This window comes from Cryptomeria japonica, chromosome 1, assembly GCF_030272615.1.
Source record: "Cryptomeria japonica chromosome 1, Sugi_1.0, whole genome shotgun sequence".
NCBI lineage: Eukaryota > Viridiplantae > Streptophyta > Pinopsida > Cupressales > Cupressaceae > Cryptomeria > Cryptomeria japonica.
This window is the reverse complement of record NC_081405.1, coordinates 666,179,879-666,203,284: the sequence shown is the minus strand read 5'-3', so window position 1 is coordinate 666,203,284 and position 23,406 is coordinate 666,179,879. Positions and strand designations below refer to the sequence as shown.

At 38.1% G+C, this 23,406-nt stretch overlaps 1 protein-coding gene across 10 annotated transcripts in view; it reads right to left on the bottom strand.

The window, feature by feature from the left end:
• Window positions 1-803: 803 nt before the first annotated feature.
• LOC131071958 (CMP-sialic acid transporter 2) overlaps window positions 804-23,406 on the bottom strand; it is a 52,354-nt gene continuing 29,751 nt past the window's right edge. For 8 of the 10 annotated variants that reach the window (XM_058007937.2, XM_058007936.2, XM_058007939.2 and 5 more), the window contains 9 exons: window positions 12,492-12,592; window positions 3,487-3,558; window positions 2,833-2,881; window positions 2,653-2,694; window positions 2,221-2,342; window positions 1,917-1,976; window positions 1,747-1,795; window positions 1,564-1,658; window positions 804-1,426 (listed from right to left, as the gene is read on the bottom strand). In XM_058007937.2, coding sequence (XP_057863920.2) covers window positions 1,375-1,426; window positions 1,564-1,658; window positions 1,747-1,795; window positions 1,917-1,976; window positions 2,221-2,342; window positions 2,653-2,694; window positions 2,833-2,881; window positions 3,487-3,558; window positions 12,492-12,592 — 642 coding nt within the window. In that variant the 3' untranslated portion in view covers window positions 804-1,374. The remainder of the gene's footprint in view (window positions 1,427-1,563; window positions 1,659-1,746; window positions 1,796-1,916; window positions 1,977-2,220; window positions 2,343-2,652; window positions 2,695-2,832; window positions 2,882-3,486; window positions 3,559-12,491; window positions 12,593-23,406) is intronic. The other 2 variants (XM_059221127.1, XM_058007940.2) reach the window with 2 other exon arrangements.

Genomic DNA, 23,406 nt, shown 5'->3' with positions numbered 1-23,406 from the left:
CCATTGTTCATTATTGCATAGCCCCTAAAGTTAGCCTTCGCATACTAGGGTTTTGAATCTTAGCCACCATTGTTGTCCATTATAGCTATGTGTTTCCATCTAAGTTTGCATACACCATTTTCAAAGTTTACCATGGGATGTCTTGTTTATATAACCCACAAGAGGTTAACCGAGGCAAGCTGCTCCTAAACACTTTTTTTCATTCCCAACTCAATTCATCTTTTGTTTCAAGTTTTAATAAGTGTAACATGTCTAAATTATTTAGTTTGTGTTCATTTCTCTACTGTATTTTGTATACTCAAACCATTTTTGTGTTGTTATTTCTCTCTGTGCATGCATCTCAAAAACAGGTAACTATGATTTTCTAGACTCATGAGACCTCTGGTTTCATCCATTCTGAAGGCAATCTAATACAATGTCATTTGTGCCCCGTTTAGAAGATCTGTGTCCCTTCACAAAGTATACGGACTCTAAAGCCTTCAAACTTTCCAAGAATCTTATGACAGTCATTTTAAGCATTTTCAATTTCAGACTTTTTTTCTCCCAGGTGCACAAGTTCCTCTTTTAATACTTGCAAATTCAATTTCCTTGTCACCCATTTTTTGTTTCATAGTGACAATCATAGCTCGTGTGAGTATAGTTTCAGATTAGACACCATTTTGTTAAATTTAAACGTTCTAAATTTGATCTGTATTAGCATACATGCATTAAGGAAGAAAACCTTAGTTTACTTACTTTTCCTAATTTAAGGTTTCATTTTCATTCTTTCACAGGTACAATAATTTTGCGTATGATTTCTAGAATTATCAAAATTGAAAATGTATGATTAGCAATTTTAGTTATAAAAGAAAACTCGGAAAATCTACTATGCTGATGTTTATGCAAAACTGTTTAACAGAACGAATGTTTGAAATATATTAATGGATCTACATATGCACAATTAAAATATTTTGCAGGGATGATACTAGTATGCAGCCCTTAAACTACCCAGAAACAAGTAAATTGAATCAGATAATATTAAGTAAATTACATGTACAGGGCCCAAATAATTTTAAGACTCTCGTCAATTAGCCATTTGATATAAATATCAACTCAATGACTATGAACCTCGTCTGCTCAAGGCAGGTTGGAATCCTTTTGTTTCTTTAAATGTGAGTTAAATAACAAAGTAATATCTAAAATGCTAAATGGGTACACCATCCTTAAATCAAAAAGGAACAAAGCTCAACTTCTTTGGTACATTATGCTATTGGAAGTCCATCCAGAGCAGTTCCGAATTAAGAGTTACCCTCACTAGCAAGATAACCTTAAAGAAAAATCATTTTGCTAACTCTCGAAAATGTTTATCCCTTGACTTCACTCAACAGTTGGATATTACCTTGGTGCCTTTCCCTTAGAATGCAAATAAACTGATACAGACACAACCCTGCAAAGAAGCTTATCATTAAACTTTTTCTTTTTTAAAAGCAAGGACCAATTTATACTGCCTAAAGGACAAATTATAATAAGTGTAGAGCAGCCTTAATCAATGGAAAGCTAAAAAACCTTAAATGTGTTACTTACATTGAACCAAGGACAAAAGGAAGAGTCAAGTGAAACCTAAAAAGAATCATTGATATAAATGCTGTAAGAAGCATTGCAACGGAAGTGGAGTAAACCTGTAAAAATTAGGGGGATGTTAGATACAGTATCAGAAGGTAGTAGTATGCGCAAATACTAATAAGTTGAATGTAATAGCAAATGTACCTTGACAATATTATCTGCATATTTCATTACCATAGATACTGCAATCCCACTGCAGAGAAGTGATATAAGATCAAATGGAATCATATAACCGAGGAAACAAAAACAAATTATTTTGTTAAACACCCCTCCTGACAAATGTAACATGCAAGAAACACAGAAAAATGATGTACCTAAGAGCATGGTTGATAATCATGCATGCTGTGATGAGTGAATAACCATGGAAAAATCCCCTGAAAAACATCCAACGTTACTTCATATGAGATATGATTATATTTGTGTAAATGGTACTGTTGATCCTCCAAAGAATGCAGAAGAAAAGGGTATATGGTTTGTGACAATAGAACTGGCATTATTCGAGTTGATATCTACAACAGATCCATATTCCATAGAAAGAAAAGCATTTAATTTAAATATAAACATATTCACAAAGTTCTGTGACGTTAATGAAGTCAAGTGCACAAGACACTGCCATACTTGTTCATAATATCGTCATGATCCTGTGTAAGCATAGCTCCAACATTGAAAATCATGCCAAAGATATACAGCCAGAAATTCTGCACATTGATATTCCTTGAAGGTCGCTTTTTAATGATCAGCTGATAGAATACAAGAAGTGATAATGGTCATGTTAACATGTTCTCTCAAAAGAAACTTTCATCAAGAAGTTCAAATCTATGGACCTAATTCAAATTCCAAGGAGAAAAACAGTTATAATAGACTTATCATACTGAGCGTATGTTAGAAACAAATATACTTTATAATGACTTGCATGTTTCTAAATCTATAAGCAACCAACCAAACATGCAATGCTTAGTCAAATTAATAGACAGACATTATAGTAAAGTGGACTGTTATTTTTGTCTATACAACGACATAAAAATAGCCAGTAGAAGGTTTGCCCTATACCTCAGTGTAAACACCAGCAAAGCCACTCAATAGTGCCATCACCTGCAACAACCATAGTCATGTAATGTTAAACATAAAATAAGTCCACTGTATATAGCAAAATGCAACCAAGCTTGAGATGCTTCCATTATCCTTGAGATCCAAGGATGGTTAAAACTCCAAATAAATTAATTAGCTTACAATAGCCATCATACAGCCCTGAAGCGGGGTCTGTAAAACACGATCAGAACTGCACCAAGATATTATGCTGTTAGAAATAATGCAATTGAAGCTTCTAAATAAATAGTGTGCAATAAACTATCAGTAGTGCTACTCAACATTTCAAGTCTTTGTCTAGTTTTTCTAAAGCACTTAAAAAAAAGATTTTGTTTGCATGATCCATTTTAGAGCACTGCTACTTGAGTATGAAATGAAGATAATGCTTAAACCATCTCAAAATTGTACAACTTGCCATTATAATACACAAGAACCAAAGAAAATGTGTAAACCATCTTGAAATATTACAACTCACCATCACAATATACAAGAACAAATACACCCACAACAAATATTTACATTAAAAATTAAAATGGGTGAGGAGCATAAATGAATTTTGTGACTTGAAAAGATGAAAAAATGTCACACGAAAAAGGAGTGCAAAAAACTAAATTGTAGATAGGGCAGACTGAGTGGCTATGAATCCATCTTATTGTATAGTACTCAAAATTGGAAAAGTCCCGAAGGGATACAATCTAGTAAATGAGAAACATGTGTATAAATGTAAGAAGCACTCCCAAATAATTATCATTGTACAATTCAAATCAAACCTCAAAACATAAGAAGACATTAACTTACGATGAAGTTAGCTCTGCGGTTGTGCATCCAATACATAATAGAATATAAGCTGACCATTGAATCTCTGTTAATCTGCAACAAATAGATAATTTAGCAACAAACAAGCATTAAAAAAATCCATGGCAGAGAATTCATCATATTATACCCTCAATGATGCCTCTGAATCATAGTTTTTACAATTTAAAAATCTAGTTGCATATACAGTTACTATTAATTCTGTAAATGTTAACAAACAGAGTTAATCTCCTACTGCTCTACAATCAAGAAAATGTTACGTTGGCAATTATTTATTTGACGATTCTAAATTTGCATATACACTGTCTGGAGAGAAAATTAACAAGATATATCTAACTAAAAGTCATTAAATAGATATCTACCTTCATTGCTGTGTATCCCCTCACAAAATGAAATAAAGTCATTATATAGATATATTAACATATTTGTGAAACAAAGAAAATAGAATGCGTTGCAAAATCAGTGTTTGCATAACGAAGGCATGAAGGCCAGAAAAGTACTATGCTGTCAAAAGAAATAAGTGACATGTGGTTACTCTCCTTGATATGATGTGAATTACTTAGAAATAAAAGAATATAAACATGATGCAAAAACACTATTGAGTGGGAGAATATCAAGGTATCCCGAGACCAAAATACCAAACATAACATTTAATTGTAGTCAGTATTTCTTCAAGTTTCTGCACAGGGGGATGGGTTTCTTAAGATGGTGTTGATGTGTCTTTTTTACACGACCAAACACAAAATAAAATACCTAAAGGTACCTTATCCTCTCTTGAACAAAGTTTCCCAACTGCTGAAGATTTCGCCGAAGGATCAATCGAGGCAACTCCAACCTTAAATCATCAACAAGAAGACTTTAAAATAAAGTTTGCTCAAAATCCTTCCCAGGGACAGGCCCTATAAGAATTTCGCCATGGACCCTTTGGAAGGGTCAGGAGCGAATTTTACATTTTGCCCAATTTAGACCTCTTTTCATCATAACCTCACAGCTAGCCCTTTGCCTCGCTCAAACAAGGTGAAAAAATAGGAACTTCAAAGGATTTCGCCCTGGACCCTTTGGAAGGGTCAAGAGCGAAATTTGCATTTTAGGACAAATTCCATCATGTCTCTACTCCAAAATGCCTTCCAAGGCAAGCATGCGCTATCCTTCTCCTCACCAAAGGCTAGGAATCCACAACTTGACCTTCATCATGGGCAAACTAGGTGATTTTGGGAATTTAGCTCTGGACCCTTTGGAAGGGTCAAGAGCGAAATTCAAGTTTTAGGTCTCAATTCTTTATTTCCTTCACTTCAATTCATCTTGCAGGGCAAAGTAACATCATTTCAACCTCAATCACGCCTTAGGACTCAAAGTCTTGACTTGACACAAGGAGGAAATAGGTAGTTTGAAGAATTTCGCTCTGGACCCTTTGGAAGGGTCAGGAGCGAAATTCATGTTTTGCTTGTCATCCTTCATCAAGGTCCATCTTCTTCACTTTCTATACTTGGACTCTCATCCTTGGATCCCTCTCCCATGCTTGCAACATTTTGCTTGACCTCAAAATGACTAGAAAAAAGAATTTCGCTAGAAATCATGGCCAGGGACAAGACCTATAATGAATTTCGCCCCCTTGGGAAGGGTTAGGAGCGAATTTCTTCCTCTGGCCCAAAATCATCAGTTTTGGAGACAACAATCCATTCAAGGGCAATCTCAAGGGCTTCTATCATCTTTGTCTAGGCCTGGCTTGGCACAAATATGAAAGGAATAGGTGGATTTTAGAATTTCGCTTTGGACCCTTTGGAAGGGTCAGGAGCGAAATTCACTATTTTGCTCAATTCCTTCAAATTCCTGGATCACTAGCAACTCAAAGTCATTCTTAGGGACATCTCCTTCTTGAATTTACCTTAGCCCACACTTGATCTAGCACAAAGTTGAGAGAAAAGAGAGGTTTTGAGAAAATTCGCTCTGGACCCTTTGGAAGGGTCAGGAGCGAATTTCTCGTTCTTGACTTGGTTCTTCATCCTTTCAATCTCATTCTTCATTACAAGACAAAATTTCATCGTTTTCAACCAAGGAACAAAGTTTTTAAGCCCAAGCAAGGTTAAAAAATAGGTTTGTAAGGAATTTCGCTCTGGACCCTTTGGAAGGGTCAGGAGCGAAATTCATGTTCTAGGCTAAAATTCTTCACATAATTACATCCCAACACTTCAAAACTAGAATGTAGGTCCAAACAAGGAAGGAAATGAGGTTTATGGGAAATTTCCCTCTGGACCCTTTGGAAGGGTCAGGAGCGAAATTTCCATTCTTGGACAAAATCTTCACTTTTCAACACTTTCAATCATCCCCCAAGGCAAGAACACATCGATCTACCTTCCGACATGCCTTAGAGACCAACACTTTAGCCAAAATTAGGAAGGAAATGAGGGTTATGAGGATTTTCGCTCTGGACCCTTTGGAAGGGTCAGGAGCGAAAATCTTGATTTATCCAATTCTCTCTCAAACTTGATCAATTTCAAGGTCCTTTCAAACTCTATTCATCATTTTAGGCAAGATAGAAGGTCAAATGGGAGATTTCGCTCTGGACCCTTTGGAAGGGTCAGGAGCGAAATTTCCATTCTAGGTTGATTTTCACCATTTTGTAGTCTTAAACCTCCTCTCCAAGGCAAACATGCATCCAAGTCTCCTCAACTATGCCTCAAAATCCAAAACTTGGCCATATGAAAGAGCAAAATAGAGGAAAAGGTGAATTTCGCTCTGGACCCTTTGGAAGGGTCAGGAGCGAAATTCATGCTTTAGACAAAATCCACACTTTCAAACACCTCAAATCACTTCCTAAGGCAAGAATATGTCAGTTTGCCCTTACCATGCCCAAGGAATCAAAGTTTCCAGTGCAAACAAGGAGAAAAAAGGTGTCTAGGGAGAATTTCACTCTGGACCCTTTAGAAGGGTCAGGAGCGAAATTCACATTTAGGCTCAAATCTTGACTTCATTCCTCACATTTCTCCATCCAAACAAGTGTTTTGCCCTCAATAATGCCTAGGAATGAGTTAGTTCTAAGTTTGGGTCAAACTAGAACATCTTATGGAGAATTTCGCTCTAGACCCTTTGGAAGAGTCAGGAGCGAAATTTGACATTTTGGTCTCTCCGTCAAAATTCATGTATGGAATATAACATTTAAGTATAAGAAGGAAATGTCACTTATACTTTAAGTTATATTCCATATATACTGTCAGGATATTTGAGAGTGGTTTCAGACCTCCAGGAGTTATAATGCAAAATCTAGTTTTTGGAGGATTCTTCAGATTTCCAGACTTAGAGGATTCTTCAGTTTTCCAGACTTAGTCAAATTTCAGGATCAGGAAGACATTCCAGACTTAGCCAAATTTCAGGGCATTTGAAGATCAGGATGACATTCCAGACTTCATCACTCACCAACTTGACCTAGCTCAGACCTTCAAGGATGATACTCACTCACCAAGCAAGACACAATTAGCAACAAGAGAAAACCCAGGTCCTAAGGAAGACTCTCAAAGAAACCCTAATTCTGGGGCCTCGTGGACTCACCCTGGCTCAAGCAGAGCCTGCCATCCTAGTGATCCCTCTGGCAACACTCAGCATGCAAAGGCTGACAAACAAACCCTAAAAGACCTAGAAGGCAAAAAGTAGGGGTCCCCATTTGCAATGGGGCGATGTGTGAATATATCACAACAGATGGCAAAGAGAATTTCTAATTTTTTGGGGATGATGAGGGTTGGCTATACAGAATTTCGTTCAACCTTTAAACTTTCTACATCTAAAAAACCTCATAGGGCTGAAAACAATTCTACAACACCCATGGCAAATACATGAAATAATGTCGTTGCTGCCGAAGGAGACTCCCGCGGTTAGGGCTTCCTAGAGAGTGCAGGGTAGATCTTCAGCTGCGATTTAGAGGACTAAGGTGGGGGTTTGCGTGTCTGGTGCAAGCAGATCCCCACAATGGATGGGTAATTCTGTCAAAGGTGGTTGGTTTGCACAGTATGGGCGGGAGTCGGAGGGGGGAAATGTCTATTCTGGTGGATGCGGTTTTCCCCCTTTCAACCACGGGTTGTCAAAACGGAACCACAACCCTAATGTGGGTGAGTGTTCAAAACGAGCAAAGGGGACATGGGCGGATAGATGTAAGCAGAGTGTGTTGGCAAAGTCTACCTAGAATATGGCGAGGCAAGGGTTTTATGGAGTTGCAGAGCGGGGTTTTAAAGGTGATGCTATGGATGGTGTCAAGGCAAATTCACTCTGTTTCGGGCAAAAGCCTGCTAGAGCAATAACGGTTACACTAGATGGGAGGTTTAAAAGGTTTTGGCCAAGCCTTAGGGATCTGTATAAATGGATGTCAGAAATCTGGGGTCCCATTTTCGAAGGGGATGTTCAAATCTATCCAGGTGTCCGAGGATTTTTCGTGGTAGTCTTTGACAATGAGCAAGAAAAGAACAAGATTCTATGTGACTACCAGTGGAGCTGGATGGACAAGCACTTGCTAATACTAAAGCCTTACCAAATTTGCCATTTCAATTTTTGTTTGAATCTTGCTTTGAGACCATAGGTAATTCATTGGGAAGATTTTTTTCTTGTGGATGAGGGTTCTTCAAATTTTCTTCCACTACTTATGCTCTTTTATTAGTTGAAATGGACATGACTAGAGTTTTTCCTAAGGAGATCTCATTGAAAACGACTAAGGGTTGTTGGCTGCAACCTGTTGATTACAAAGGGATTCCTTTTAGATGTCGCAGATGCTTCCAAACAGGGCACATTGCAGTCCAATGCTCCAAGAGTAGACTGGACAAGCTTGCTTCATGGTGGCACAAGGTCTCTCCACATCATTATTTGGTGGAGAAAGTTGCGGAAGTTCAAAACGGTTCCCCAACATCAGGAGATGGTGCTGTGGAAAAGCAGCAGGGAATGGTTCTTGAACTCACAAAGTCCTCAGGTGATTCAGAGGCATGGTTTAAAACTCATGATAAGATGGGGAGCTGCTCTGTGGTGGAGGAGGAGGATAAATAGGTTGGTTCACAGAGTTCAGTTGAGAGGGTAACGTCTTCTGATGGGGCATCTAAGGAGGTGTTGTTGAATTGTGAAGCGCAAGAGGAAGGGTGGACAATAGTGAAGGGGAAAAGGGTCAAGAGAGGTAAACTCAAGTAATGTTTTGTTGACCTGTTTATAGGTCATTGCACTATGGTGCTTTGTTATTTGTGGGGAGGTAGCTCCCTGGTTGTAGCCCCAACTGGTTTGGGCCAGGTTTTAAACCCGATATCTTAATATTAAAAACAATCTATCACCGATCAAAAAAAAATTCTACAACACCCATGATGGTGAAAGGGTTATCTTCAACTATTCTGCAACATATAAACAGGAAACTCTTGAGATTCTGAAGATAATTCATGAAAAAAAGAAAAAACGCGCCCAAAAAGTGAGGATTTCCATTGTCTTCTGGATAAACTAGCAAAACAAGTTTATTTCTAAACACTTTCAGAGAACAGTAATTGATACAAATAATACGGTTTCCTTTATTTATTAATACAACATGTTTGGATATTCCTGCAGAGAATAGACAGTAAAGGGGAATCCTTCAATAAAAATAAGGCCGCCAAGAATCAGTAAACATAAGATATGGTTCTGTGTTGAAACAATTCTCCTACTGTAAGTCTGCAGACAGTTTCAAGACTGGCTTTAATGACAGGAAATGAACAAGGAGGTACAAATCACATTTCCAAAGAAATTATGAATGAATTATTAGGTTCAAGGTCATAGTCAAAACATCCCCAAGATGTCATATGGACGTTAGGGCTGGGGTCCTATTGACGTGTATTTTGTACACGACCAAACACAGAATAAAATACCTAAAGGGTACTTCATTATGCTCATTCTATCCTTCATCATGCTCTTGACCTCTCAAATCGACCAAATAAGGCTAGCAATGACCCTTATAAGATTTCTCGCTGTGGGCCCTCTCTGAGGGTCACGAGCGATTTTTCTGTTTTCAACAAGGTCCTTCATTATTTCTAGCCAAAACTTCCTCAAGTGGGTGGAGAAGGTCATTTATTTTCCATTTATGATCAAAACTTGGTCTCTTTTCATTGCAAAATGAAGGAAATCAAAATCTCGTTGTGGGCCCTCTCTGAGGGTCAGGAGCGATTTTTGACTTTTTGAACTCTCTGTCAGGATAATTTTATGGAATATAACATTTAAGTATAAGAACTTATACTTTAAGTTATATTCCATATATACTTTCAGGATGTTTGAGAGTGGTTTCAGACCTCCAGGAGCTATATTACAAAATCTAGTTTTTGGAGGTTTTTCAATTTCCAGACTTAGCCAAATTTCAGGATCAGGACTTTCAGACTTAGCCAAATTTCAGTATCAGGACTTTCAGACTTCATCACTCACCAACTTGACCTAACTCAAGCAGAACCTGCTATCCAGGTGATCCCCTTGGCGACACTCAAAATGCAAAGGCTAACTGACAAAACCCTAAAAAACCTAGAAAACAAACCCTAGAAAGCAAAAAAGCAGGGGTCCCCATTTGCAATGGGGCGATGTGTGAAAACGTCACAACAGGGCCCCCATTACGGTATGTTCTCTTGAGAAATCACCCATGGTGAGGGGGCATTCTATTTTGCCAAAAAGGGGTCAAAATGTCCCAGCTGAGGGCTGACCTGGATATACTCTAGGAGGAGAGGGATGGTACCGGGACAGAGAGAGATATACTGCAGTTAGCCAGGGATGCATTTGATTTAGCCAGGGAGAGAGGGACAGCAAAGGTGGCAAGGCTACAGAGGGATAGGGAAGATACTCAGAGGGAGAGGGGCGCAGAGAGAGCGTGATGAGGCCCAGAGAGGAGGAGGGGAAGGTGGGGAGTCAGCCTTAGCAGGTATCGTACAGCAGCAGGCCCAGGAGATCATTAGACTATCAGGGGAGGCATCGTGGTAAAGGGCAGTATAGGAGGCCGCAGTACAACCAGATATGAGACAGGTTTATGTACCACCCAGTGTATAATGCTTTTTAAACTGCGAACAAAAAACAGTTGTACCAAGTCTGAAAAATTATATGTAGCAAAGTAGGATACACAGAGTGTGATCATCTAGTAATAAGCAGCAATAAAAGAACTGGAACAGACAAAATTCATAAATTTATTAGATCCTAGGTACAGGAAATGAAGGAAGAGGTTTCAAAAGAAATAAACTCTACTGTGGAAGACACAAGAAGCTGGCCAAAAAAGATCACAAGATATAGAAAGCAATAAGATATGAGCTGAAAGAAAGAAATTATATTTATGTCTATGAAAGAACAATACCAATTAATGGAGCCCCTAAGCTAAACCACTTGAGAGACTTCCAGAGGGAGAATGTAAAGTGAAAAAAAACATAAAAAATAAAAAGGGAACTACAGACTACAAGAAAAGTTAAGTGTTCAACAAAATAAAGGAAAACTAAAGAGCTATAACATAAATGTGGAATATAATGCAAGCTTCAAAACCACTTAGGAGAATATAGAAGAAGAAGAGAATGAAAATATCTGTAGCAGCATTATGTTGTCTAGGCTAATATTCTTCAATGCAGGATTTGAAAGAACTGCACTGGTGCTTCCAAATGTAGCTGTGAATGCAAAGCCACTAAGAAGAGAAATGATCTTAAATTGTAAAGCTGGGGCGACCAGAAGGATAAACTAGAATATAGTCAAAACACAAAACATCGATATTGCATAAATAAGGATTGGCTAAACCTAGCAAGCCTTCCTAGATGTATGAAAGCTAAAATGCAAAGGATAAAAGCTTGGAGAAAACAGCCCATAATCTGTGGAATGAATAGAGAAGAGTTTAATATTTATAGAGATTACCTACCAAACTACATGCATGTTCGAATCCCAACAATAAGGTCTAAATAACCTGACAATTAAATACGCATATAGTAGAATGGGTTTAAGTTCCTATATCCAGATTGCACCCTACAAAGAATTGATCAAGAAAAGAATGAGCATATTTGTGCAGGCTCTAGGACCACAAGCTAAAGCTAGAGTCCATGTATAATAATGTTCTCATGCATATTCTATTTGCCACTATCAACAACTAGAAAAAAATATCAATTATTGAATGATAGATTCAATGCATCCTACAAAGACATCGCCTTTTGTGGTGCTTGACTGGTTGCTGTAATTCTCAGGGGGAAAATTAGTTGATGTTTGTGTTGTAAGAACTCAAAGGCTGATTCCATTTCAAGGTAGTCAATAACCCTTCCATCAGTGGTGTCAGGCCTACATGATAGTAGTCATCAGCATAAAAAGATAAAGCAGTACGTACGAATCTTGATGAAAGCTTATTTATATTATTGGGCAAACTGTGAAATTTTGAATGTTCATGCACAGATGTGGTTCTCAACGCCCATGGATTAGAGCTTTACATGGGAATGCCAGGATGTGAAAGAGAATGGAGATTAATTGAAAAATCCTCAGATCAGAAAAATGGTATTGAGATATCCTTGAGAACAACAATGTTTCCATTCATGACAGATACGAAAAAATGTATCACCTATAAGGATGGCAACAATATTAGCCAAGTGACAAATAACCAGGGACATTGCTTTTCTATCAATTATCCAAAAAACAATGTGGGTTTCAATGACACCAGTGAAGCATCACAACATCACATGAATTTGGATATATCCTGGTTCCAAAAAAAGAAACAAGTAGAGAATGGATGCAGAATAGAGACGAATATTGCCCGGCCGATAACAGAAGACTGTAGGAACAAATCAGAAAGGAAACAATTCCTATGTAAAAATAATATAAACCATGAATTATAGTTATGAAAAATGCTATTGAAACGAATATGAAAAGCAGATATGCAAACTGCACAAATTATTAAAAGCTAAATGTTGAACTTAAAACAGAGGGCATTTTCAATTTCTGTATTCTATAGCCATTTCATTCTATAATTAAAATTTTGGAGCATAGAAAGTCAAGAGAGAGGTCCTTACTTTCTCCTCAAAATAATGCGATACAATACTCCAGTACTAATAATGTTCAAGTTCTTCAAGATTTGATAACTTGGTGCATCCACATACATGAAGATATAGTACTGCAGAACATAAGTTTGTTACTTTTCTTGAGATCAAATCAGCATACAGAATTACAGACTGTTTATTAGCCAAGTAAAAGTATTAGAAATCCTATGAGAAACAATTAGAATTTGGAAATAGCATTGCCTAAAACTACACGGTTCATTATATATTCAGAATAGTAAAAATGCAGCTTCTAACAATAAATGCTATAGATGGCATTGCACAAATCTATTGACGAATAAATAGTCATGAAGACACATACACTCCTGGAAAGTAGCTAAAAATTTCAAGGGGAAACACTATCTAAGAAAATGGTGATAGCACTATAGTTAAAACTTAAAGACGTATACAAGTTGAAACATTTGCTTCTTATGGGACTCCTTTGTACAATGGTTAATTGAAGAGATCAAATAATTAGCTACAGTTTTAAGTTTTGACAAGGAACCACAACTTGAAATAACCTACAAAAGGTTCTCCCATAGCAGCAAAAATCATTTGGGGAAAAAATTGGCAAACCAAAAGTATAAGATTTAAAAAAATCATTAAAAAATTGTAGAAAAATAGACAAAAACTACCTTTTTTAAAAACTTAATTGCATTTCCATAGCATAGAGATATAGAGAGCAAATAAAAAAGAGTTTAACAATTGTAGAAAAAAAGTTTTACTTTTTGTTTTTATATTCATATTGCTGATTACATAGGCATATATTCAGTTAACTTTTTAAAAAGGCAATCACCAAATAGTTGTCTAAGTCTGCGATCAAACATTAGCTAAGGCTATGAAGTAACCGAGATCAAAAATTATCAGACATCAATCCAGCTACCATTAGGAATTTAGTAGAAGTGGAAGCCATTTTGAAGTGATCCAAGACTTTCATCATGATTGAGGCAAGGAGATTTTGAGGGGTAGTTCAATATTTGAGAAAGCTTATCAAATCATATTCCACAATTGCAATGCTTTATATTCCCTAATGGCAATTGGTGAGTCCTTTATATGGGGTAGAATTCAACAAAAGGCATTTGTTTGGTTGAAGTAAAAGATTAGCAAGCCACTGGTTTTGGCAATACCTAGCTTGCAACTACTATTTTAGGTGGAGACAAATATTAATGATTGTGTCGGAGGCTGTCTTATTACAAGCATGTAAGCTGAGCAGAAATTAAATATATCAATTATAAATTAAAAATCATATATCTATATATATTATATATGTCTTTGGACGTTTAGTGTTCATTAGTGAGGCAGTGTTGTGACCATTTCACACATCGCCCCATCGCAAATGGGGACCCCCTCTTTTTGCTTGTTTTTCGCTCGTTTTCGCTTTTGTTTTTAGGGTTTTGTTAGTCAGTCAGTTGTCTGGATTTAGGGCTAACCCTTAGGGTTTTAAATTTTGCCTTTTCAAGCCAAAATCCAGTCATTTTTGAGAGCTTTTGAGCTTCTTTTCTAGAATGCAAAATTTTGAATGCAATAAATTCGCCAAATTGGTCTAATTTTCAATTAGAATGTTCATGCAGAGCTTAAACTTGTCTAAGTGTTGACCGTCAATATGAATTTTTGTTTGATTGAATATTTTGACCAAATTTTGACTTTTTTGAAGTTTGATCCTGGGTATTGGATTGATTTGTTTTCGCCTCGTGAAGTGTTAAAATGTGAAAAATCTTGTTATTTTGGCCTGTAGGAGCAAAATCGCTCCTGTCCCTCAGTGAAGGACGGGAGCTCAATTTCAAATATCTCATCATCCTTGCAGAGTCCAGACAAATTTTACGTTTGAAGTGATGGAGAACGACGAGATCTTTCCATTGAATATAAATTGAAGATTTTCATGAGCACAGAAATGCCTCCAGGAAGAAAATCGCTCCTGTCCCTCAGTGAAGGACCGGAGCTACGAATCAAATTTCGCCTCGTCCTTGCAAGATTTTAATGACTTAGCAATTTGAGAACGTCCAAGGGAAGATGCTTTGCCAAATGAATATAATTTAAGATGCAAAAACGAAGGAAAATGACCTATATTGACTAAATCGCTCCTGTCCCTCTCCAAGGGACCAGGGCGAGGTACCTTGTAGCTCTCGTCCCTCTCCCAGGGACCAGAGCGATTTCCTCCATTTTGCAAAATCCAGACAAGGGTCAAGGTAAGTTTACGTTCAAAAACAAAGGAGAACATGAGATGAGCGCATTGAATATAAATTGAAGATTTTTTGGGACGTCCATACCAGTGTTAAATGCCTAGTTCGCTCCTGTCCCTCAGGAAGGGACCAGAGCGATTTTTGATATAATTGCTTTTCTTGCAAAGTTACAAATGATGTTAAGGCATGGACGAATAGAGGGAAGAAGGACGAGCCCATTGAATATAAACTTGGAACCTGGCAAAGTGAGATAGTGGCCATAAGGGAAGGATCGCTCCTGTCCCTCTTCAAGGGACCAGGGCGATGATGATGATAATGCTCTCTACGCAAGTTCAAGGTCGTTCCTCCAAAGTTCAAGACCGCTCCAAGTCAAGACGAAGGGTGGCGAAGACATTTCAAGGCATTTCCATCAAGCGCAAGGTTATAAAGGTCATCACATGGAAGGATTTGTGCTCTAAAGACCCATATCGCTCCTGTCCTTTGGACAAGGACCAAGGCGATACTATCAAAACACTCACGTTCCTTCAAAGATCAAGGCGAAGCAAGGGTAGGAAGTGTAAGGGACATCGTTTGAAGGACATTGCAAAGGAGATCGAAGTTTAAAAGTCGCCAAGATCAAGGAGAAATAATGGGTCGCTCCTGTCCCTCTCCAAGGGACAAGGGCGATGGTCCCTTTAACGCATCCAAACACATAATAAAAGCAAATGGGAATAAGCGCAAAAGAACACAAGCATTGATATTTCGAAGGTCAGAGATACAAGATGAACATGAAGACATGGAGATCGCTCCTGTCCCTCTCCAAGGGACAAGGGCGATGTTAGATAAAACACATGACATTCTTTGAAAGTCACGTTAAGACAAGGACGCACAAGGTTCTAAATGACGTTTGGAAGATGATACAAGGAAAGGATCGTACCAAAATGGAAAATTTCAAGCAAAAAACTTAGGATCGCTCCTGTCCCTCTCCAAGGGACCAGGGCGATAATGATTATGAGATGCATTTGCTCGCACAAGAAAGGCATTCAAATTCGAAAGGACCACCAGATGATCAATTTGGGACGTGGAAGTAAAGGAGTTAAACGTTGAAAACGCAAGAATCTAGACCAAAATCATGGATCGCTCCTGTCCCTCTCCAAGGGACCAGAGCGATGAGGTATGTCCCTTTATTTTCATATTTTTGGCGCCAAATTAAGCAATTCGAATTTCATTAAATGCTAAATCGATTTAAAAATTGAAAATCTTATTTAAATTGGCATTTAATATGGCGTTAGACATTTATTAATTATTTTGCCTTTATTTAAAATCGAAATTCTCAAACAAAAAAAAACGCAAGGCATTAAATAATTAATTAATTAATTAATAAAAAATCGAATTGGAGCGCTCATTTAAGGGGGTCGGCCTTGTCATTTCATTGCAAATCATTTAAAAAATGGTTTTATTTACCAAGTCGGCCTAAGGGATGAAAGGGTGAAAGCGCTATATAAGGGGGGTAGAATTATCATTTTCTACATCATTATTTTACCTTCCTTCATGCGAATTGAGAAAAGGCGAATGTAGTGCGAGTTTCATTCATCCAAAGGTGGTGCGATTTCAAACCAAAGGTGGCGCTAGTATCATCTTGTGTGGAGTGCGAAGTGTGTTTGAAGAGGTGCGAATGCAAACCAAAGGTGGCGTAAGCAATCAAAAGGTGATGCGAATTTGAAGATCTATCTAAGACCACGCCAAAGGGGAATTTGCTAAGGACTTGGAGATTTGTTAGTGCGAATTTGAAGATCCATTTGAGACCACGTCCAAGGCGATAAGTGAAGATCACATTCTATCCAGAGGTGGCGAAGTCAATTTTGAGGGGATCATATTGAAGATTATCTTTATACCTCAATTTTGCCTAGGCGAATTTTTATCTTTTGCATTCTAGAGTTAGCTCTCTATCGAGGTATGGCGATTTAATTATTATTGTTTTATTCATTCATCGTCATATTTCAAATTTTGAGATTTTGATTCTTGAATATCTCTTGGCTCAATCGTTGTATTTTAGGAAATGATAACTCTAGAGACTTATCATAAGGTTTCCTAAAGTTTATCTCTCTTATTTACGTTATTTATTGCAAAAATCTATTTCTTATAATGAAATGTTGTGTAGGTATGGCGACCCCAAAGGCGGGAGCATCCACCAGTCGCTCGGCTCTCATGAAAGAAGATCAGAAGACTGAAGAAGTGGAGACCAAGATCGTGTCCAAGTGGAGCAACATTGGAGATACCAACTTGGGGAACTTTAGCACAAAGAAGTTCTGAGAGGTCCCTTACATCGGCAAGCCATCACCTGTCGCCCGGAGAATAATAGAGAGTGGTATCATCAAGGCGGCCGGTTTTCCTCCAGCCATTCAGTGCCACGAATTGATGATCGAGTGTGCCCGTCATTACAATCCACAGTCCAGGACAATTGTGTCCAATGAGGGAAACACTTTGGCGTACCTTTCAGAGGAAGCCATAAGTGAAGCCTTCCATCTTCCAGAGCACAGGGACATGATATACAAGAGCATTGAAGGAGCCAGATCAGTGTACGATGATGATCCAGATGCTTGCCTAAGCATAATCAACAAGAACTGGCTACTTAAGAGTCGTCCCCGTCTGAGCAAGGTACCGAACACACCACACAGGATTGATTTCCAGGAGGAGTACAGAGATTTGATTACCATGCTCAACAGAGTTACAGGGGCACCTCATGCCTTCTATTTTGAGAAATGGATGTTTTACTTCATCCAGGTGATTGTTCAAGGAAAGGGTACCATACATTGGGCTAGGATAATTAGCCATTGCTTAGACGTACAGTTGAGAAGACTCAGGGCTACTAAGTCCTTCCACATGAGTTCATATGTCATCTATGCCTTAATCAGGAGCGTTGAGTACGCAGGACTACCTCACAGAGGAGTGATTGGAAGAGGACCCGGCGAGGTCAGAGTTTGTGAATCCTATACCTACTTGCATCATCCACCAGGGAAGAACTACAAGTTAATCAATGATACTTTCACGATGAACATCACAAGGACGTTGCAAGGAGGGATTCACAACAGATTATCTCAGGATGCCCAGGAATTCATCAAGAGGTACGGTGCTTGGTTCATTCAGTTTCCCAAGTTCACTTACATTAGAGTGTATGGATGTCCTTTACCTCCATACATGTTGCCGAGGTACCCGACAGACAGAATTGTGTTACTTGAAGTAACAAGGCAGTTGGCAGCATATGTAAAGGCATTCAGACACAGACATCAGAATGGAGTTCAGGTACCTATTATTTTGGGTAATTCAGTTGAGGTATGTCCTAATGTCTTAGCCATGGATGACGCAGAAAAGGAGTTAGCCTTGTATCCTTTTTCATCTTTTGCTTGGAGGAATAGTTTGATCCACATGGACATTTAGAGGAGACGGTCGGTAGAAGATTTAGACATGAGTACCAGATTGAAGATTTTATGATGAATCTCCTAGATGATCTCGAAGTGAAACGAAAGATACATTCTAGATTGCCTCTGGATTTCATCAGGAAATGTAAGATTTACAGGATAGCCGACCAAGCTCAGGACAACGGCAGGCACATCCAATCTTCATATGATAGAGAAAGCAAAACAATAAGTTTGAATTGGAATGAGCCCGAGGCCGTGGATTTAGATGATTTGATGGCACCGGTCTTGTCTTGTACTCGCAGATGGGTAGACGTTCAGCATCAGAAGTTGAGAGAACAAGGCATAGCCATGTCTTTTACTTTGGAAGAAAAGCCAGCCGAAGGTGGAGCCAGTGTTAGTGAAGGCAATCCTAATCCTAGGAATTCAGGTGAAGGTAACCTTCGATGTGCCAGTGAGGGCAATCTCCATTCGAGAGGTTCGAAGAGAAAGGAAAGATCAGAAAAGAAAGAGTCTTCCAAGAAAAAGCAAGGTGCCAACAAAGATCAAACACCAGGTACTTCTTCCAGGCCAGAGGATAGAACAGTTCGAGTGGAAGAATCAATGGAATCGATGGTACAGAATGATAGACAGGAGGAAGGACAGGCACAGCATGTTTCATCCGATGGATCTCTCCAAGACTATGATTTAGATAATGATAATGAAGTAACATCTCCTCCCAGACAAGAAGAAATGGTACATAAAGAGATTCAAGTTCAAGAGACAAGATCAAATATCCCAGATTGGTTGAAGGAAAGATTGACTAAGGTGATCGTAATTGAGGACGAGGACAGTGTAATTGATTTAGAGAGCCTTGTTGGACGCTCACATATGACAACAGAGAAAAGGAAGGCTACAAAGATGTCCAAGATGATTCGAGATGAGACTGGATCAAGAAAACTGCAGATAGCTACACCGGCAGCAGACAAATATGAGGGTGAGATCCTAGCAGAGGACTATCATATACAGACTATTGAGTTAGGACCATCCACAGCAGAGCAGACTTTAGATGATGCCACCGACACATTTGAGGCATTGAAGGACAAATTTAGAGAAGAAGTAGAAAAGAATAGAAAGCTTGAGAAAGAGGTCGATGCATGGAGGACATATTTCAGTCACATCAATGAACCTTTGGGACGTCAGGATCCAGTTAGATCACCATTGCAGGCATTGCCCCTTCAATCAATCAATGAAGCGGAAAGATTCAGGAATATGGTCCAGCGTACATGTAGTTGGATGGATAGATCTCACACGGTGGCCATTGAGTTTGTTACAAGGATGTCGAAGATCACCCATCAGGCTATCCAAGTTCTTGAGATTATTCACAGATTGATGGCAACAGTAGCTGCATTTGCCCATACCAAGGACGTTGTCATCCCTGTCTTGAAAGTTATAAGACATACATCTAGAAGAATTCTAGCACAAGAGAAGATCTTAGAAGGTGATTCTCATAGTTTGTTTCAATGGTCAACCTTACTCCATATAAAGAGTGTTCTCTTTGAGGACATCAGTGTTAGATGTGGTCAAGTTGAGGAAGTGATCAATCCGATCCAGGACAGAGTATTTGAGGTACTTCGTACCATTCTTGGCAGAAGGATCGAGGTCGAGACAGATGTGGATTTACAAGAATTTGAAGATAGAATCAAGATCATCTTTCGCAAGGACGCAGATGTTACAGATGAGCAATATGATCAGATGTATGCCACCATGCTCCTGATTGATAGAACGAAGGAACTTGAACCTACTTGGGACACAGCTCTTCTAGATGCATTTGATCAGGTTATCCACTTAGAAGAGAGTATCAAGAATCTTCCCGAGATTCCAAGCACAGAAATCGAAGGAATCGTGGCAAAATTCATTGCATATGCTAAGAAAGAGAATTGGAAAGGGAATAAGATTCTAGATGAAAGGTTGTTACAGATGATATGACATCTTATTTCTCATTGGTTGATACCTCCTAGATTTTTGTGCCAAATTTAATATTTGGCTATGTATTTAATATTGTTCAGTAAAAAGGAGGTCATTTGTAACAAACCCTAATTAGGGTTTAGGTGTCATGATCTTGTCCATTGATTTACTTTCAATCTGGACCTTTCATTGTAACTGGGGATGCTATTTATACCCCCATTTTTCATTTCATTTGTAATAGAGTTAAGAGTGAAATAGAGAGATTAGAGTTGTAAGCAATTTTTATTTTGTAGCAAGATTGAGTCTTGAAGAGAGAAATTCAAGCAATTGTTGTATATGATGACTTGGAAATCAATAAAATATTGAAGTTATGGTGTTTTGTTGCAAATTTCTTAAGTTATCTTCATGGTTGTTGGATGTACTTGAATCACGCTCAATCAAAGTAGTTTGTTAATTTGAAAGACTAAGTGTGAGATTTGATATTTGGTAGGATTCGCAATCCAAACCACTAGCTTCTTGCTGATTGTAGGAACGCCTTGCGTGGTCGACTGGAAAACATTTTGAGTCCTTAACCTTCAAGCATTTTCGCATCTAGGATATGTACCTTCGTAGTAGTGTCCTTGGTCTTTGATGCATTGAATACCATTATATTACCTTAGAAGATCGCACTAATTTCAATTGAGTTGTTACCTTATGGCAAAATTGAAGATTAGTTGAGTCTTGCCAAATCTCATTCATGCTAAGTCGTTCATAGGGTTAGGCTAGATTAGACTTCCTTAAACCCTGTCCTTTTTCCATTTTTTTTTGAAAGTTCCTTTTAGACTAGTAAAATCTTCGAGCTTTGAATACGTAAGACGCCTTGGAGGAAACAGCAAATCACATCATACCACTAAAAAGCTTGTCCACACGTGGAGACCCCACTAAAAGAACCTTGGAGTCCATCTAACTGATCCTTTTTGCAGATCTTCAGCAGTTAGAGACTATTTTCTCAAGAGAGGATAAGATGCCTGTCGGTATTTTATTCTGTGTATGATTGTGTACAAAATACACGTCAACAGGCAGCCACCAAGGTTCAAACCCCACTGAGCCACTGAGCTCACAGGCCTTGTGCCTTCACTGGGCCACTGAGCTCATGGGTTTGAACAAGTGAAGTGTGCAGAATGATGGCCCTTAAGAGATCCTCCATAAGTGGTCTCTTTGGGCTCAAACCAGGCTAAAAACACTATTTTCCATAATTAAAAAAATAGATATTATATATTATATTAAAAATTAAATATGTACATTGTAAATTTTAGATTATTTTTAATTAATAGTTTGCTATATAACTATTAATATATATTAATAGTCTATAATAGTTTAAAATTTAAAACTACTTTATAGTATTAATTGTAAACTATAGGGGCTCACCCCTTGCCCATCAAAATGCCATTTATAATAGAGCATAATAGTTATAATTTTAAAGTTAGTGTATAATATTAATATACTTGTTCGCATCAAAATCCATGGGCTGGGTTGTGCAGAGAGCTCGCGTCATATTGAAGCCACAATTTAGAGCAGATTTGCTAGCTGCGACACTATCTCATATGCCCCCCACAAATTAAGATGATTGAGGCCCTTTCAAATTTGGTTGATGACCGCCATTGTCCCTCTCGCCCCTCTACTTAGGGTTTTTCAAAGGTCAAAAAGAAAACTAAGAGACAAAATAACAAACTGTTTCCATGATGATTCTACACTGACTCTGATTCCATCTCGCAATCAGCCCTATTTCTGAGTGATTAGGTAATTTCACAAGATTTATAGAGTTTTGCGGTTTTCGCAATGATGTTTTCACTTTTTTTGGCCATTTTTGGGGGTTTTTAACTAATTTTAACGCGATTTAAATGCGAAAAATCCTTGAAAATTGGGTCAACAATTTTATCATGAATAAGGATTTTTTTGGGGAATAAATCAGCAGGCTCCACGATTCATGATTAATCAGGTATAATCACAATTTTTTGCAGATTATTACTCCTTTGGGTTCTCCCAACCTTTACCTAATCTCACATGGGGGAGTGAATCGATATAAAACAATCTTAAAATTTAACAGCCAAAATAAAGCAATCACATAAGATCTAACAATGAGGAAGCACAACCCACTGGAGTCTCCAATCCCCACTACTAAGCACCAACTTAGCAGGAGACACCAATCTCTTTTATTACAAAACACCAACCTCCAAATGAACAAAGCCTTTGCCTTCTTGAATATTGTTTCTTCAATGGATGATTACCATTTAAATCTCCTTCATTAAAATCTACTTGTAAATGATGCAACGTTCTTCACATATACACTCTTTTTCAAAAATCTGCTTGTATTGGAATGATATTACATTATTTTGCTTGCTTACCTTACCCTCACCTCATCTTCTTTTTATATTCCCCTTATGCCTCTTCATGAAGATGGGTGATCCTTCCAAGGAAGATGTCTTCTCCAAGAGGGGCAACTTCTCAAAGGGGTCGGACCCAATTAAAATAATAATAATTTTATTTATTTTGGACAACTTGTCCCTCATTTGGGCACCAGACTAAATGGGGTTGGCCCATCCATCAAAGACAAATATTTATCTTTGAAACACAATAAATATTTTCTTTTTAGCTTAATCCTCGGCATTTATTCTCTACATGATCTTCCTTTGACATCAATAATAAATCGACTTGACATTAACACTTCGTTGACACCAATGACAATAATTTCAACACTTTCAAGTCTTCGACTGTATAATGATCAATATATTGCACAATGATTAAAAACAGTGTGCTATATCCTATTTCCCACAATACCTAAGCTTTAGTATGTTGGATTTAACTTGGGTGTTGCACCATGGTCTCACAAAAGGCATTTTGTTTATTGCTGAGCCTTGTGCCAATCTTTGAATGGCTCGGCGTTTTGTTTTATGCTTGCACCAATCTTTGAATGGTCAATCCTTTTTTTGGCTTGCGCCAAACAGAAGGAGGTTCTGCAATTTATTTATGAATTCAAGTCATGTTAAATGCCAAGTCTTACATTTCACTTCCTCTATATGCTGCGCTAGATATATCACATGTCTGTTCAGTAATTTTGGTTTTTACAGACTTCATTATTCACTGCTGGCACCAGATAGGCTGAGCGGCTTTGCTTGAATATGATCTGAATATGTATATGCTTATTTCTTCATATATATGATGTTGTATTATCTACAGATCCAAACTTGGAGGACTGCACCATAATCAATATACCTTTCACTTTTGACATTTCATATCCCCTTTCCTAAATTAGTGCATGGACCTTGATATTCAGAAACAGGTCTTTTAAATGGTTGCAGCTTATATAGATGGTTGGCTAAGTCTTTTTTG